Source organism: Haliotis rufescens, unplaced genomic scaffold (genome assembly GCF_023055435.1).
Source record: "Haliotis rufescens isolate VD_foot unplaced genomic scaffold, xgHalRufe1.0.p SCAF_6, whole genome shotgun sequence".
NCBI lineage: Eukaryota > Metazoa > Mollusca > Gastropoda > Lepetellida > Haliotidae > Haliotis > Haliotis rufescens.
The window spans coordinates 20,997,477-21,015,204 of NW_025964334.1; the positions used below are offsets into that span (position 1 = coordinate 20,997,477).

The window sequence follows — 17,728 nt, forward strand, 5'->3', positions numbered from 1 at the left end:
GACCGCCCCGGGTTGCTGAAGACCTGTTCTAACCTGGATCTTCACAGGTCGGGTATACATATAATTGAGTAACACGTCCAACAAAAAACTATTTACCAATATAAAGTTGACACATCGTATAGGCAAAACTGAATGGCTATGACATCAACTGATTTTAGAGACATCATATGAGACGAGTCAATTCTATTAAATATTCAGCATGAAAGAGCGAGTGAGTGAGTGAGTATGGTTTTACGCCGCTTTTAGCAATATTCCAGTAATATCACGGCGGGGGACACCAGAAATGGGCTTCACACATTGTACCCATGTCGGGAATCGAACCCGGGTCTTCGGCGTGACGAGCCAACGCTTTAACCACTAGGCTACCCGTGGGGTTTAACGTTGCGTACAAGATTATTGCACTTATATAGCAATGTGCATGTACGTGAGTGTTTGCATGTACTAGATTTCATAGTGCTAGCCCACTGAGATACCATACCGCATGGATACCCCACTCAGACTCAGTGTATACTTGCGCCGAGCCGACCAGTCCTAGTTTTAGCCCAATCATCGCTTCCTTGCGTGTCCAGGGACGCAACTCTGAACAGCGAATTACAGCGCCTCGGACGACTAGGCCACAGCACTGGTTGAGTGAGTGAGTGAGTTGGGTTTAACGCCGCTTTTAACAGTATTCCAGTTATATCACGGCGTGTCAGCTTAATGTGGGAGGAAAGCCCGAAGTGATGCGAGTCTCAGACGTTTACCACTTCGGTGAAACCCACGAGCACGGGTATGGTGCTGACAAACCTAGAAACGTAATCGGGGCGAACCGGGATTCGAACCCACAATCATAGGTTTCTGGCGTGCCCAAGGGACGCAACTCTGCACAGCGAATCCTTAGCCTTAGACGACTGGGCCAGCCGTGCCCCCGCACTGGTTGAGGGTGATACAACAGGGGTATTAGCTATAGTCTAAAGCAGATAAACCAATATCAAAGAAACTTGACTGGTAGAGAAAGATGAGTGACTTCCTGAGCTCTGGTGCATAACAGACTTTGTGAAAGTATTTACACCATAGACGTATTTGGGGCATTTAAAACATCTCTCTCAAAGGGTTCGGGGTGTTAACTTTAAACTTGACATTACAATAGCCATCCGTGACTGAATATTTGAAGAAGAAAACGAAATCTTTCTCTGAAAACTCTATCAATCTTTTAACAGACAATAACCTGTGAAGATCCGCGTCAGAATAGGTCTTCAGCAACCCATGCTTTCCCTAAAAAGTGACTATGCTTGTCGTAAGAGGCGACTAACGGAATCGGTGGGTCAGGTTCGGTGACTTGGTTCATGCATGTCATCGTAACCCAATTGCGTGGATCAATGCTCATGATGTCAATCATTGGATTGTCTGGACCAGAGTCAAATATTTACAGACCGCCGTCATATAGCTGGAATATTGCTGAATGTGGCGTTAAAGAACAAACAAACAAACAGACAGACAATATATCAATTTTTCCGACGGTTTGTCGGTCGATCTATGTTTGGCGGAGATGTCAAATCTATATACATCTTAATTTACCTGACGTCACTTCTCATCTCTTTGGAGGCGTTATCTACAGCAAGGCAACACTTGCCACGGACCTGACGTCACTTCCCATTTCTTTGGAGGCGTTATCTACAGCAGGGCAACACTTGCCAAATTGACAAATTAGTGGCAGAACCGTCGCAACCGGTTGAGGGGTCACAACATCCGGTCCCGACGTCCACCGATACGCTGTCCGAACTGTGCTTCCACGTCACCGTCAGACACGCCCAGCTTGGTATAACAGATTCCGAAGTTCGGAAGACAAGGCTGGGAAAGTTAACTGTTCACAGATGAATCCAGGTTTCATCTGGACAGTTCTGATGGTCGTACAAGGCGTTCAGGAGAACGTTTTAGCGACGTTTGCGTTACTCAACGTCGTCAGTGTTAGTGTAATGGTATAGGCTCGCATCACAACTCGTGAGAGAACACAACTCACTATTGGTCGTGGCAATTTGAATAGCGTACGTTACATGGACGACATCGTTCGAGATCATGTTCTTCCCTTTGTGCAAATGCAGGGACGTAACGCCACGTTGCAGCAGGATACGAACCAGCGAAAATCTTTGTTTGACATTTCGAACAACACTCGCCTGGCTGTTTTCCATCGTTGGTGTCTTCAGTGCGCCCACGCTGTCTCACCTGTGTCAACGCAAAAGGTTGTCACACCGGATATTGTTACATCACCCTACTTGTGTCGCTCTCTGCTCTCCTCTCCTCTCCTCTCCTCTCCTCTCCTCTCTTCCGCAGGTGGAATAGGTCTTCAGCAACCCATTCTTGCTGTAAAAAGCGACTATGCTTGTCGTAAAAGGCGACTAACGGGATCGGGTGGTCAGGCTCGCTGACTTAGTTGACGCATGTCTTCGTATCTCAATGCTCATGATGTCGATCACTGGATTGTCTGGTCCAGACTCGATTATTAACAGACCGCCGTCATATAGCTGGAATATTGCTGAGTGCAGCGTAAAACAACAAACACATAAACAAACCTTATGTAAACTGAAAAAATCTGAAACAAATCACCTTGAATATCAAAAGAATATAATCTGTTAGGAGTGGATATGATACTAACAAATCTTTATTTACAGACAGATTCAAGGATAGAGCTAGTGCCACTGTTGTTAGACTAAGAACCATAGCTTCAAGATTACCAGATCCATTTTGACCGCAGAATCAAAAGTTGTTTTTGCAGCTCTCAAGCAAACAGTCTAAATATAAACAGTTTGTAATACATTTTGATTCTCTCTTCGACCCGTGAAGATCCGGGGTAGAATAGGTCTTCAGCAACCCATGCTTGCCGTTAAAGGCGACTATGCTTGTCGTAAAAGGCGACTAACGGGATCGGGTGGTCAGACTTGCTGACTTGGTTGATGATGTCACCGTATCCCAATTGCGTGGATCGATGTTCATGATGTCAATCACTGGATTGTCTGATCCTGATTCGATTATTTACAGACCGCCGTCATATAGCTGGAATATTGCTGAGTGCGGCGTAAAACAACAAACCATCCAACCAATGGTTCTTTCTTGTGTCTCCAGGCTGTTGAAAATACTCGCCGCAATCACTACATTGTACTTGACATCATAGATATATTGAATGTGCTTGCTACTGGCCAATATGACAACGTATTTTGTTGGAAACTTGGTCATGTTGGAATTGTGGGTAATATTTTCTGATTCTCTCTTGTGTCTCCAAGCTGTTGAAAATACTCGCCGCAATCATTACATTGTACTTGACATCATAGATATATTGAATGTGCTTGCTACTGGCCAATATGACAACGTATTTTGTTGGAAACTTGGTCATGTTGGAATTGTGGGTAATATTTTCTGATTCTCTCTTGTGTCTCAAAGCTGTTGAAAATACTCGCCGCAATCATTACATTGTACTTGACATCATAGATATATTGAATGTGCTTGCTACTGGCCAATATGACAACGTATTTTGTTGGAAACTTGGTCATGTTGGAATTGTGGGTAATATTTTCTGATTCTCCCTTGTGTCTCCAAGCTGTTGAAAATACTCGCCGCAATCATTACATTGTACTTGACATCATAGATATATTGAATGTGCTTGCTACTGGCCAATATGACAACGTATTTTGTTGGAAACTTGGTCATGTTGGAATTGTGGGTAATATTTTCTGATTCTCCCTTGTGTCTCCAAGCTGTTGAAAATACTCGCCGCAATCATTACATTGTACTTGACATCATAGATATATTGAATGTGCTTGCTACTGGCCAATATGACAACGTATTTTGTTGGAAACTTGGTCATGTTGGAATTGTGGGTAATATTTTCTGATTCTCTCTTGTGTCTCCATGCAAGCTGTTGAAAATACTCGCCGCAATCATTACATTGTACTTGACATCATAGATATATTGAATGTGCTTGCTACTGGCCAATATGACAACGTATTTTGTTGGAAACTTGGTCATGTTGGAATTGTGGGTAATATTTTCTGATTCTCTCTTGTGTCTCCAAGCTGTTGAAAATACTCGCCGCAATCATTACATTGTACTTGACATCATAGATATATTGAATGTGCTTGCTACTGGCCAATATGACAACGTATTTTGTTGGAAACTTGGTCATGTTGGAATTGTGGGTAATATTTTCTGATTCTCCCTTGTGTCTCCAAGCTGTTGAAAATACTCGCCGCAATCATTACACTGTACTTGACATCATAGATATATTGAATGTGCTTGCTACTGGCCAATATGACAACGTATTTTGTTGGAAACTTGGTCATGTTGGAATTGTGGGTAATATTTTCTGATTCTCCCTTGTGTCTCCAAGCTGTTGAAAATACTCGCCGCAATCATTACATTGTACTTGACATCATAGATATATTGAATGTGCTTGCTACTGGCCAATATGACAACGTATTTTGTTGGAAACTTGGTCATGTTGGAATTGTGGGTAATATTTTCTGATTCTCCCTTGTGTCTCCAAGCTGTTGAAAATACTCGCAGCAATCATTACATTGTACTTGACATCATAGATATATTGAATGTGCTTGCTACTGGCCAATATGACAACGTATTTTGTTGGAAACTTGGTCATGTTGGAATTGTGGGTAATATTTTCTGATTCTCCCTTGTGTCTCCAAGCTGTTGAAAATACTCGCCGCAATCATTACATTGTACTTGACATCATAGATATATTGAATGTGCTTGCTACTGGCCAATATGACAACGTATTTTGTTGGAAACTTGGTCATGTTGGAATTGTGGGTAATATTTTCTGATTCTCCCTTGTGTCTCCAAGCTGTTGAAAATACTCGCCGCAATCATTACATTGTACTTGACATCATAGATATATTGAATGTGCTTGCTACTGGCCAATATGACAACGTATTTTGTTGGAAACTTGGTCATGTTGGAATTGTGGGTAATATTTTCTGATTCTCCCTTGTGTCTCCAAGCTGTTGAAAATACTCGCCGCAATCATTACATTGTACTTGACATCATAGATATATTGAATGTGCTTGCTACTGGCCAATATGACAACGTATTTTGTTGGAAACTTGGTCATGTTGGAATTGTGGGTAATATTTTCTGATTCTCTCTTGTGTCTCCAAGCTGTTGAAAATACTCGCCGCAATCATTACATTGTACTTGACATCATAGATATATTGAATGTGCTTGCTACTGGCCAATATGACAACGTATTTTGTTGGAAACTTGGTCATGTTGGAATTGTGGGTAATATTTTCTGATTCTCCCTTGTGTCTCCAAGCTGTTGAAAATACTCGCCGCAATCATTACATTGTACTTGACATCATAGATATATTGAATGTGCTTGCTACTGGCCAATATGACAACGTATTTTGTTGGAAACTTGGTCATGTTGGAATTGTGGGTAATATTTTCTGATTCTCCCTTGTGTCTCCAAGCTGTTGAAAATACTCGCCGCAATCATTACATTGTACTTGACATCATAGATATATTGAATGTGCTTGCTACTGGCCAATATGACAACGTATTTTGTTGGAAACTTGGTCATGTTGGAATTGTGGGTAATATTTTCTGATTCTCTCTTGTGTCTCCAAGCTGTTGAAAATATTCGCCGCAATCATTACATTGTACTTGACATCATAGATATATTGAATGTGCTTGCTACTGGCCAATATGACAACGTATTTTGTTGGAAACTTGGTCATGTTGGAATTGTGGGTAATATTTTCTGATTCTCTCTTGTGTCTCAAAGCTGTTGAAAATACTCGCCGCAATCATTACATTGTACTTGACATCATAGATATATTGAATGTGCTTGCTACTGGCCAATATGACAACGTATTTTGTTGGAAACTTGGTCATGTTGGAATTGTGGGTAATATTTTCTGATTCTCTCTTGTGTCTCCAGGCTGTTGAAAATACTCGCCGCAATCATTCAATTATTAGAATCATAGAATTATTTAATCGTATTTCATCGTATGTTGTTGGTTACCTGGGTCATGTTGGAATCGCTGGTCATGCTATGACTGGTGCCGCAGCTAAAGCATCACTCAACACATCTGTGGCACCACTTCTGATCCCATTCCATGGTTATAAACTACCCGTGAAGATTCCGGGGAAGAATCTGTCTTCAGCACCCCGTGCTTGCCGTAATAGGTGACTATGCTTGTCGTAAAAGGCGACTAACAGGATCGGGTGGTCAGGCTCGCTGACTTGGTTGATGCATGTCATCAATCCCAAATGCGTGGATTGATGCTCATGATATTAATCACTGGATTGTCTGGTCCAGACTCGATCATTTACAGACCGCCGTCATATAGCTGGAATATTGCTGAGTGCGGCGTTAAACAACAAACCAAACCAAAACCAAAAACCATGGTTATAAATCTGTTATTAGATGTTACAGCAAGGATCTTATCGAAGGATCGAAAGAAGTGGGACTCCCAAGTAGGTAAAAATACATTACATGCAATAAAACCAACTATCGGTTACACCCACTTGGGTTGTCAGTCCAGATTTGAAGGTTATAATGCGACGATGTCGTGTTATCCATAGCCGATACCCACATTAATATATTTGTTAAACGTTCAGGATCCTTCATCCTGTTACCCTCGTGATGGGAGAACCACATTCAACACGTTTTGAGGGATTGTGTAGTCTTTTCTCTCACGATGGACACTTTTTATCAAGTTTCAAATTTAAATGTCAATTTCATTCATTTTGAAAAGAAATAGGATTGCTCAATAGCGTTTGAGTAAATTGTTTTTAACTTAGTTTTGGTGTAATTGATAACTTATAATATAAACACATTACTGTTTATTGAGGTTGAATTATTATCCCCTAGTGGTGACAAGTAAGTCCTAATAGAACCAAAGTACAATGGGAACTGGAATTTTAACGCATTTCCTCTTGGACAATGTTTTATTGTATGGCTAGTATTGTCTACAACTAAAAGTGGCTAGATTGATGGCTTAAATCCTGGTGGGGAATCATGCAAGTAGCTGATGTTCTGCAAGTCATCATGGTCCACAGTTAGGTAGGTGAGGTGATTATTGCACTTATATAGCGACGTGCATGTACGTGTGTGTGTGTGTGGCTGCTTGTACTAGTCCGGACTGATGCCGATTTATAGTGCTAGCTCACTGAGATACCATGCCGCAGTTTAACATGAATACCCCACTCAGACACAGTATACTGACTCCGAGCCGACCAGTCCTTGTTTCAGCCCCTTAATGCCGAGCGCCATGCAGACAGGGTAACAACAAGTACCATCTTTAAACGTCTTTTGGTATGACGCGGCCGGGGATCGAACCCCGGACCTTACGCTCTCCGGGCGGACGCTCTACCACTAGACCACGGAGGCGGTCCCACAGTTGGGTAGTCTAGCTTTGGCTGCTGGCGGTATATAGCTCGTATTTTAATAGTATAAAATGTAATAGTGATGTATGTTGATTAGAATATATTACTATTAGAAATAGTTAGTATAATAGTCTTATAGCTGGAATATTACTGCGTGTGGCGTTAAACAACAAACAAAAGTTAGTTTTTAGGCTCGAATTTTGTGATGTCATGCCAATTTGTGTGACAGGTTATCAACATAATTGTCCTCGTCGCACTATATGACTGAGATACTGCCGATGTGACGTTTAATTTCCACTCACTCACGGTAATGAAAGAATCACGGTCAAGCATGTCCTACTTGACTGTTGATATTTTTCAATCACAAGGGATAAAGGATCTTTTTAGTGATATTAGTTCTCATACAGTTTTTGTTTTTAAAGAAATAGAATTGTTTCAAAAATATTGATGTACAAACTGTTATTTAATAAGTTGGTATATGACTATAGACTGTGGGGGCTGAGGTAGTGTAAAATTATTGTCCATGTCATTGAAAAAATTTCATGACTACCATTGTTTCAAACCTAGAATTTTTTTCATTTCAGTTTTTGGCTAAAATTGCTAAAATTATCGTCAGCGTCGTTTTAATGTTCTAATGCTAGTTTTAAATAAAAACTGCGACCTTCTTACTGTATTGTCCATCGACGACAGGTTTATATACAGTCTTAATATTAATATATGTATCTCTCTTTGGGCAGGGAGACTATACTCTTATATAGACTGGTTGGTTTGGGCAACAGCTTATATCGTGCGTTCACTTGCAGCATTATGGTAAATTTAATTATAGATATGATCTAAAATGACTATTGCGCACAGTATCAGTTCATCGTGATATTCCCCCTATCGCTTTGTGAGGCGAAGGGCGAATGAAGCGTTACTAAAATATTCCTGTTTCAAGCTGATTCTTTTTCTGTAACCCTATACTATCGGTATGTTAATATCAAATCGGAATTTTGTAAAAACTCGGTCACATCCGCCAACGCTCTGGCATACAGCGATAACAACACAGTAAAATATATACACTGACTGTATTGTGATAGAAAATCGTTAGTTTGTAACAAAACAAGTTATAATAATTCTTGTTCTTACTTATAGTGGAACATCTATGATATGGACCTTGTTAATTTGGGAAAGGTCAAACGAGGGCGGCTAGGAACACATTAACAATTAGTTCATATCCCAGAAGTCTGTTATTCAGGAAACGCTGTACGTATATCGCCGTGTATGAAGCGATTACCTTGTAGCAGACTTCAATAACAGTGTTAAGTGCTATAACATGTCTGTGTTTAATGCCCAGCTGGCGCCTGGTTGATAGACTCAAGTCCTAAACCCTTGGTCGTGACATTTTTCCAAAGGAAAAAAAACCGTTCGCAAGTGTTTGTTTATTCATGCAAATTCACTTTAAAAAACATCTACCCTGCACGCATTTGAAATATTGCCTCCTGCAGCGTTAAATAAACATTTTATCACTCGGTATAATGCCGGACACTACAACCTGGCGACCCCTGTTATTCCGGAAACCTATTATTCCGGAAAGAAAGTATTCTGGAAAATACTATTTGGTTACGTATATTACTCCGGAAACCAATTAATCTGGGATTATTTGTAATCTCCATACTATAATTCCTGTGACGTCTATTATTCCAGAATTCCATTATACCGTCAGCCCTGATTCCCCGATGTTAAAGATAACCAAGAACTAGTAAGATTAAACAGAAGAAGAGAAAAAGTACCAATAAATGAAATGTCATTAATATTAAATCATAAGAACTATCAATTGTGATGTTTTTTATACGGGAATCATATAGTTGTGTTTTGGACCTTAGTTACAGCGTTTCGGCGATTATTTTCAGCCTTTGTAATTTTTTGGTAAAATCCAATTTTCAGGTGAATATTTTTTTTGCCCGGCTGTTTATCAAATATTCACCTGAAAATTGGATTTTACCAAAAATTACAAAGGCTGAAAATAATCGCCGAAACGCTGTAACTAAGGTCCAAAACACAACTATGATTCCCGTATGAAAAACATCACCATCGAATCACCATTTCTTGTTAGTTTCAATTTTTAGCCACCATCAAACATAGGTGTATACTTTCCTTTGCCCGGCAGGGTATTCGGAAGGTATTCACCGACAGGGTGTCGCCAAAGAGATATTTTGTAAGGTTGTATATTTCTAAGGTATTATGAAGGTCGGATAGTTTTCTCCTGTAAAGGACATTTTGTAAGCCATGATAGCATATGCAGACAGACAGACAGATTGTTTATTTGAGTCTCACCTCACAGAAATAATTACATAAATACATATAAAAGGACATAAAAGTGAGCCACCCGTTAAGGGTTACGAGAGACTTAAAATGTATCACAGTTTGTACAGCATAAATATATTGGTGTAAAAGGGGTATGAAAATATTAACCCGTAACTAGCCATATAAAATATTTTTTCTTCGTTGGAGAATTAAAAAGCAGGCTTTGGCTGTAAAATATACATATTATTTAAAAAGTACAGTAAGTTTATCCGTATTGCATAACTCTAGAAAGTTGGGATAGCTAAAACTCACCTTTTCGTAGGAACTTTCACGCAAATCATCGTACACAGGGCAATCAAGTAATACATGACATTCATCGTCAATGCTTTCCTTACACTGAAAACACACTCTTTCATTCACATTCATATTCGTATATCTGCCTGTTTCCAACTTCAGAGGAGCAGTACCTGTTTTATGCAAGTGAACTGACACTTGGACACAATCTCGTAAAATGTATATGTTTAATGTTTGTTTTACAGACAAGATTACTACGTGTACAGGTAAGATTAACCCAATGCAAGTTTAGCAAGGTTGATCCGTCACCGCTGATTGTGTTGATTCGTGGCGATTGTGTTGATTCACCGCTGATTGCATACAGCCAATTGTAAGTGACACTTGACACTGAGAGATTTCTCAGTTCGCTATACACGTCACTAATTAGTGATAGATGGGCTTTTTGGTGTAGTTCGCTGTAGAGAGTTCGTTATATGCGTACATTTTATATGATATTATATTGGAGATAAATCGGGGAGTTTTTAACAGTTCGTTGTATCCGTTAGTTCGCTGTAGATAGTTCGTTATATACGTAAATTTTATATGATATTATATAGGAGATAAATCGGGGATTTTTTAACAGTTCGTTGTATCTGTTTGTTCGTTATATCCGTGTTGGTTATATCCGTGTTGTACTGTATTAAACTTGCAGGATAATGCCCATACAGACACAGGAAAGGTTTGATGGACACCCAGTTCTTCATAACGAAGAATATCTTAGGTATCATATTTCTGTCCATGTGTTTTTTCGCAATGCTTGAAATGTCAATATATACTACTCAAAAGAAGTTAAAGAACACCCAACTCATTCATATTACTACATGTATATATAGTTAATCTTTCATGCCATGTATAGTAATATGAAAGTGAGTGAGTATGGTTTTACGCCACTTTTAGCAATATTCCAGCAATATCACTGCGGGGGACACCAGAAATGGGCTTCACACATTGTACCCATGTCGGGAATCGAACCCTGGTCTTCGGCGTGACGAACGAACGCTTTAACCACTAGGCTACCCGACCGCCAGTAATATGAGTGAGTGAGTGAGTATGGTTTTACACCGCTTTTAGCAATATTCCAGCAATATCACGGCGGGGGACACCAGAAATGGGCTTCACACATTGTACCCATGTCGGGAATCGAACCCTGGTCTTCGGCGTGACGAACGAACGCTTTAACCACTAGGCTACCCGACCGCCAGTAATATGAGTGAGTGAGTGAGTATGGTTTTACGCCGCTTTTAGCAATACAGCAATATCACGGCGGGGGACACCAGAAATGGGCTTCACGAATTGTACCCATGTCAGGAATCGAACCCGGTCTTCGGCGTGACGAACGAACGTTTTAACCAATAGGCTACACGACCGCCAGTAATATGAAAGAACCGGGTGTTCTTTAACTTATTTTGAGTAGTATATCAGTGAACATCATCTCTTTATAAAACCGTTCACGAGACTAAGGAAGAGAACATATGGATGCCAACTACTATATTATGAGTTGACATCCATATATCCATACATCCATATATTCTCTTCCTTATGTGTATCGCTTCTAAATGCCTTTCAAAGACCCGGTTCAAGAGACTGTTAATTAATCACGTGACCCTGATAGTCAAGACGTGTCAGCCATCACACAAAGAAGATGGGAAAAATGACAATGTACGAGTACGTTTTTACGTTTCGCCAACATTTGATTGAACTCGACAAATGATTTTACAAACTGTTGGTACGATGTTCACACTTACGTGCGGTGCTAAACGTTGTTTTTTTAAATTATTAGTGAGGGTGAAAAACATCCTGTCATTTCAATTCACAAGACGAAAGCCGTGTTTTTTCTAATAGACGCCACCGGGTTGCATGTATATTTTTGGAAATTATGATGACCAATCATTTTTCAGACCCAGTGTCAGTGTTCAACTTCAGTAAGTAAGGGACCATTCATTATCTCATTTCTACAGGAGAGGGGGGCACGGGTGGCCCAGTCGTCTAAGGCGGCGCGATTCGCTGTGCAGAGTAGCGTCCCTTGGGCACGCCAGAAACCTATGATTGTGGGTTCGAATCCCGGTTCGCCCCGATTATGTTTCTAGGTTTGTCAGCACCATACCCGTGCTCGTGGGTTTCACTGAAGTGGTAAACGTCTAAGACCTGCATCACTTCTGGCTTTCCTCCCACATTAAGCTGACACCCCGCGATATAACTGGAATACTGTTAAAAGCGGCGTTAAACCCAACTCACTCACTCACTCTAAAGGAGAGCCATTTATTTTACTGTTTTACTTAACTGCCGGGCAAAAGAAAGTATACACTTGAAAATTGGATTTGACCAAAAAAGGACAAAAGTTACCAAAACGTTCCTTGGCTTAAAACAGTCGCCGAAACACTGCAAAGTTAACATACAAAACATAACTATAATACCCGTATAAAATACATCACCATCGAATAAGCATTTCTTGTTTTATTCTTTGCCACCACAAGCATGGGTGTATACTTTCTTTTGGACGTCAGTTTAGATAGAATACTACAGCACGGCCTCTATTCTTCAGTTTGGTTTTGTCCCGGGGTGCGTCGAGGGCTGGCGTCCCTCAGAAGAATTACGGTAATATACAAGGTGAGGCAACAGGAAGTTTCGGATGTCACCATGGAAACACTACATCGGTAAAAAGTTCTTACGAAGATCTCATCAATTTAATTTAGCGTGTATATACAAAGACGTATTTCTTCTGCGTTAATGGCCGGTGGGGTAGTCTAGTGGTTGAAGAGTTCGCTGGTAACGTTAAAGGCCACACGGGTACAATGTGTGGAGCCCATTTCTGGTGTTCCCCGCCGTGATATTTTTGGAATATTGCTAAAAGCGACAAAAAACCATACTCACTCACGCTACGGAAATACGAACTCAAATGAAATTACCGTCACGCCGAAGACCCGGGTTCGATTCCCGACATGGGTACAATGTGTGAAGCCCATTTCTGGTGTCCCCCGCCGTGATATTGCTGGAATATTGCTAAAAGCGGCGTAAAACCAAACTCACTCACTCAAATGAAATAACACAAAGTAAAAGAAACTTTTGTGCCGGAACTACTTTCAGTCTGCGTCAATGACAATGTTGTTTTCTGGCTAGGATCACTAAGTAATTGATAAATAGAATAATAGGCTCCATATAATAAACCCACATCAACTTTACATTATTTGCAATAACATCACAGTAGTTATGACGTCATGTATTTTATTGTTGACGTCACGTTGAATGTAAGGTTCTCAATCTCAATAAAGAAATATTAGTTCTCGCTACTGCTCAACAAAGATCTTTGTGTAACGGCAACGAGAACTAAGAAATGATTTTAATGAGATTGGTAAGCTTTTTGACAAAAGACTCTTCTACTTCATTTCAACTTGGGGGCACGGGTGGCCCAGTCGTCTAAGGCGCCGCGATTTGCTGTGCAGAGTTGCGTCCCTTGGGCACCCCAGAAACCTATGATTGTGGGTTCGAATCCCGGTTAGCCATGATTATGTTTCTAGGTTTGTCAGCACCATACCCGTGCTCGTGGGTTTCACCGAAGTGGTAAACGTCTGAGACCTGCATCACTTCGGGCTTTCCTCCCACATTAAGCTGACACGCCGTGATATAACTGGAATACTGTTAAAAGCGGCGTTAAACCCAACTCACTCACTCACTCACTCAACTAACTACAGACCGCCTCCGTGGTCTAGTGGTTGAGCGTCCCTGACCGCGTCATACCAAAAGATGGTACTTGTTGTTACCCTGTCTGGCGCTCGGCATAAAGGGGCTAAAACAGGGACTGGTCGGCTCGGAGTCAGTAAACGGTGTCTGAGTGGTGTATTCATGTTAAACTGCGGCATGGTATCTCAGTGACGTTGCACTATAAATCGGCATCAGTCCGGAGTTGTGCAAGCAGCCACACACACGTCGCTATCTAAGTGCAATAATTTTCGAACGCGACGTTAAACCCCATTTCACTTCACCTCACCTACAACTAACTACAAAGCAGAAAAGAACGTTATACTCATACGCTATCAGTGATAAAAGACAGCATATTCTGCTCTCTCTAGCTGTAACGACGTCACATAACGCTATTATCAATGGATAAAGTCCAGACAATGCGTTCGTATGACGTCATGTTGCCATGGGCATCTTCGCAACCAATGAAATCAGGGAACAATTGATGTGATGCTCAGTGAGAATTACTGAAAATAATTTTCCCAATATCCGTGCCGTTATGGTTAAAGTAAGCCCATTCATCTTGCAAAGCCAATCCCACCTCGCTAAACTCACACGTGAGACTCATAATCAACGTGACGTCATCTTCTACTATTTTGTTTGTTTCTTTGTTGTTTAACGGCGCACTCAGCAATATTTCAGCCGTCTGTAAATAATCTGGAGACCCGTGAAGATCCGGGGTAGAATAGGTCTTCAGCAACCCATTCTTGCCATAAAAGGCGACAACGCTTGTCGTAAGAGGCGACTAACGGGATCGGGTGGTCAGGCTCGCTGACTTGGTTGATGCAAGTAATCCATCCAAATTGCGTGGATCGATGCTCATGATATTAATTACTGGATTGTCTGGTCCAGACTTGATTATTTGCAGACCGCCGTCATATAGCTGGAATATTGCTGAGTGCGGCGTTACACAATAAACCAACCAACCAAATAATCTGGACCAGACAATCCAATGATTCACGTCATGAGCATCGATCTACGCAAATTCCATTAGATGGCATGTTTCTAACAAGTATGCATTTCGTTAACAATGGTACCTGCATTGCATATTTAAGCTGTCGAGCTCGTGAAAGTATTTATTAAGCGTGGACTTAAGCGTGAATTCGCATATTTGTAACCTTATGCGTTTAATAATACAAAACATGTATATGCAGACAAAACCGTTACTTTAACATATGAAATAATAATAATAATAATTCTTTGATGACATTCTCGCTTCTCCTTCACTTATATTCAAATAGGCTTAATGTAACAGTTGCAATAAACGTTGCTACACGCCTGGGGAACACGTCAGTTCGCATGCGTATATATATACTAGTATATATATATGGTTGTGTGTGTATATTAAATGGGTCAATTTGCAATGCTCATTCATAAACGATACCAACCTGTCATCATTCATATATAGACCTAGATCTATATAGATCTACCGCGTCGATTGAACAAGCAATGTCAAATAAACTGTGAAAAATTCAAAGACTTGTTTTGTTGTTTTTTAAAAAAAGAGGCTTTAATGACAAATGCATGTTGGAAAATCGATATCGACAGCGAGCGCCGGTACCTAGTGCGACTTCAACACACATTTCATAATTAATGGAGAAAACGGAATGTGTTCACTTAATGTTTACATGTGACGTCACGGCTCCGGCGCAGTGATACTGTAATACAATTATTATGATATTGAGCGCGCGACACGGGCGAATATACGCTATACTGGTCATGAAACAATGCTGATTTTCGTTATTTAAGTTGTAGTATTTCGACGTGAGGTGTTTGAATTGAGGAAAAGGACCTATGTTCTGCTGCGCATGACTGTTTGCGGTCCACATCGCCGTGAAAAGGAAGGCGACAGCCTTCACTGACTAAAATGGATTCTGAGCATCAGAGTATGTGGCGATGGATGGTGATTGTATGTTTGATGGTAGCTGGGTTTGGCGGTGAGTAGAATGCTTTAAATTACGCATGCATGCTAAAATAAGTAAATAATTAGATTGACAGCCGTGTGTGTAAACATGTTCGACCCAACTTGCACGTGCATAACGTGCGGAATGGATCCGTTTAGTAATACCGGACCGCAACATAATGCGGAGCAATGTCAAATGTCATATGGAAATATGACCATTGTTATTTTTGTTTTTCAGCTCAAAATAGCGAAGGGAGAAGTGTTGTTAGCGAGGAACAGTTTAATAATGTGTATGTTAAACGTCAGTTGGAAAATATACACAAACGATCGCTTCTGGCAAACATGTTGAGGATAGATGTTACTAAATATAGCCACGTGGGGAAGGAGAGAGAGACCCATGGACGAATGAAGCGTTACGCTCCGTCTGTGAGCGTTCGAAGCGAGATACCTCCGGAGTATATTGTCGTGGTGGTGAGTACAACTTATTCAAACCAGATTCTGTAGCCTCACGAACACGTCCCTTTCCCAAACTATTAATAATTGATTTCTTCAAAAGCATCTCCAAACACACTCAGAGTCATACCCCCCCCCCCCCCAACAGATTATGTGCATACTGTAAGAAGATAGTCCAAAGGTACATCATAGTATTCTTTAGTGCGTGTGTGTGTGTGTTTTGGGGGCATTTTTTAAAACATAATTAGGAGGGTCACATTTGGAAATACATACCTTAAGTTTAAAGATGTTAAAAAATTTGTGTTGCATTTTGAAATTGTTTCAATCAATGGTGGTGGGTTCTATATGGAAAGTTTTATATATATATAACATTGGTAATTTTGTGTTTGTTTTCTGCTTGGTACCATGTTATTTCTTCCCACATGACACTGACATGCCATCATTATTCAGATATTGTTCACAGAAGTGTTACATTGAACTCATTCTCTCAATATCAGCACTATATCAGCACTATATCAATGTATTATTTGAAATGGTCATCAATACACAGTGCACCTGTAGTGAAGAGTGTTGCTTAGTTGACATTAACATGTAACCCATTGGACAATGATGATGGGACAGCATGCTTATTTGGGCCAACAAATTTCCGGGTCCTCGGAATTCAAATCTTCTGATTTAAAATCTAGTCCCCCTTAAAAATCTAGATTAAAATTGGTGTTAAGCAACCCATGCTTGTCATAAGAGGTAAGTTATGGGATCAGTGGTCAAGCTTGTTGACTTGGTTGATGCATGTCATTGTATACTAATTGCGTGGATGGATGCTCATGATGTCAATCACTGAATTGTCTGGTCCAAACACGATTATTTACAGATTGCCATCATATAGGTTGTGTTATGCTTTAAAGAACCAGCAAGCAAACAAAATGAACCCATCTCCAGTCCTGTTATGTAGTAATTGATATCACTTCTTCAGTGCTGTTGTATATCAGCTGATATCACTTCTCCAGTACTGTTGTATATCAGCTGATATTACTTCTACAGTGCTGTTGTATATCAGCTGATGTCACTTCTACAGTGCTGTTGTATATCAGCTGATCTCACCTCTCCAGTACTGTTGTATATCAGCTGATATGACTTCTACCGTGCTGTTGTATATCAGCTGATATCACTTCTACAGTGCTGTTGTTTGTCAGCTGATATCAGTTTTCCAGTGCTGTTGTATATCAGCTGATATCACTTCTACAATGCAATTGTATGTCAGCTGATATCACTTCTACTAGTGCTGTTGAAAATCAGCTGATAACACCTTTCCAGTGCTGTTGGGGATAAAATCTTGTGGGTTTATACATTTCACCTAATTGTAAAACAGAGTAGGACAGGACAAAAAGGAAAAGTCAAAAGTCATTTTTTATTTTTGTCTAATTTCAGGTGGTTTTTTTGAGTCAATTGGTCTCATAAACCAATGAAAAAAGTATATTGCCTGATTAGTCAATCCTAAGCCCCCGTAGCAACATATAGAAAAAGTACATAATCAACGATGAGGAAATCAGAGGATATGGTAACCACAGCTACTAATATATCAATTAATCCCCATATGTTTGTTTTGTAAATAATGGATGATCAACTGGTTTTTCTTGA

General features: G+C 40.3%; 1 protein-coding gene across 1 annotated transcript in view; it reads left to right on the top strand.

The window, feature by feature from the left end:
* Positions 1 to 15,384: 15,384 nt before the first annotated feature.
* Positions 15,385 to 17,728, top strand: part of LOC124151325 (tyrosine-protein phosphatase non-receptor type 5-like) — a 57,979-nt gene continuing 55,635 nt past the window's right edge. The window contains exons 1-2 of the mRNA XM_046523728.2: positions 15,385 to 15,671; positions 15,876 to 16,108. Of these exons, the coding sequence (XP_046379684.2) occupies positions 15,602 to 15,671; positions 15,876 to 16,108 (303 nt within the window). The 5' untranslated portion in view covers positions 15,385 to 15,601. The remainder of the gene's footprint in view (positions 15,672 to 15,875; positions 16,109 to 17,728) is intronic.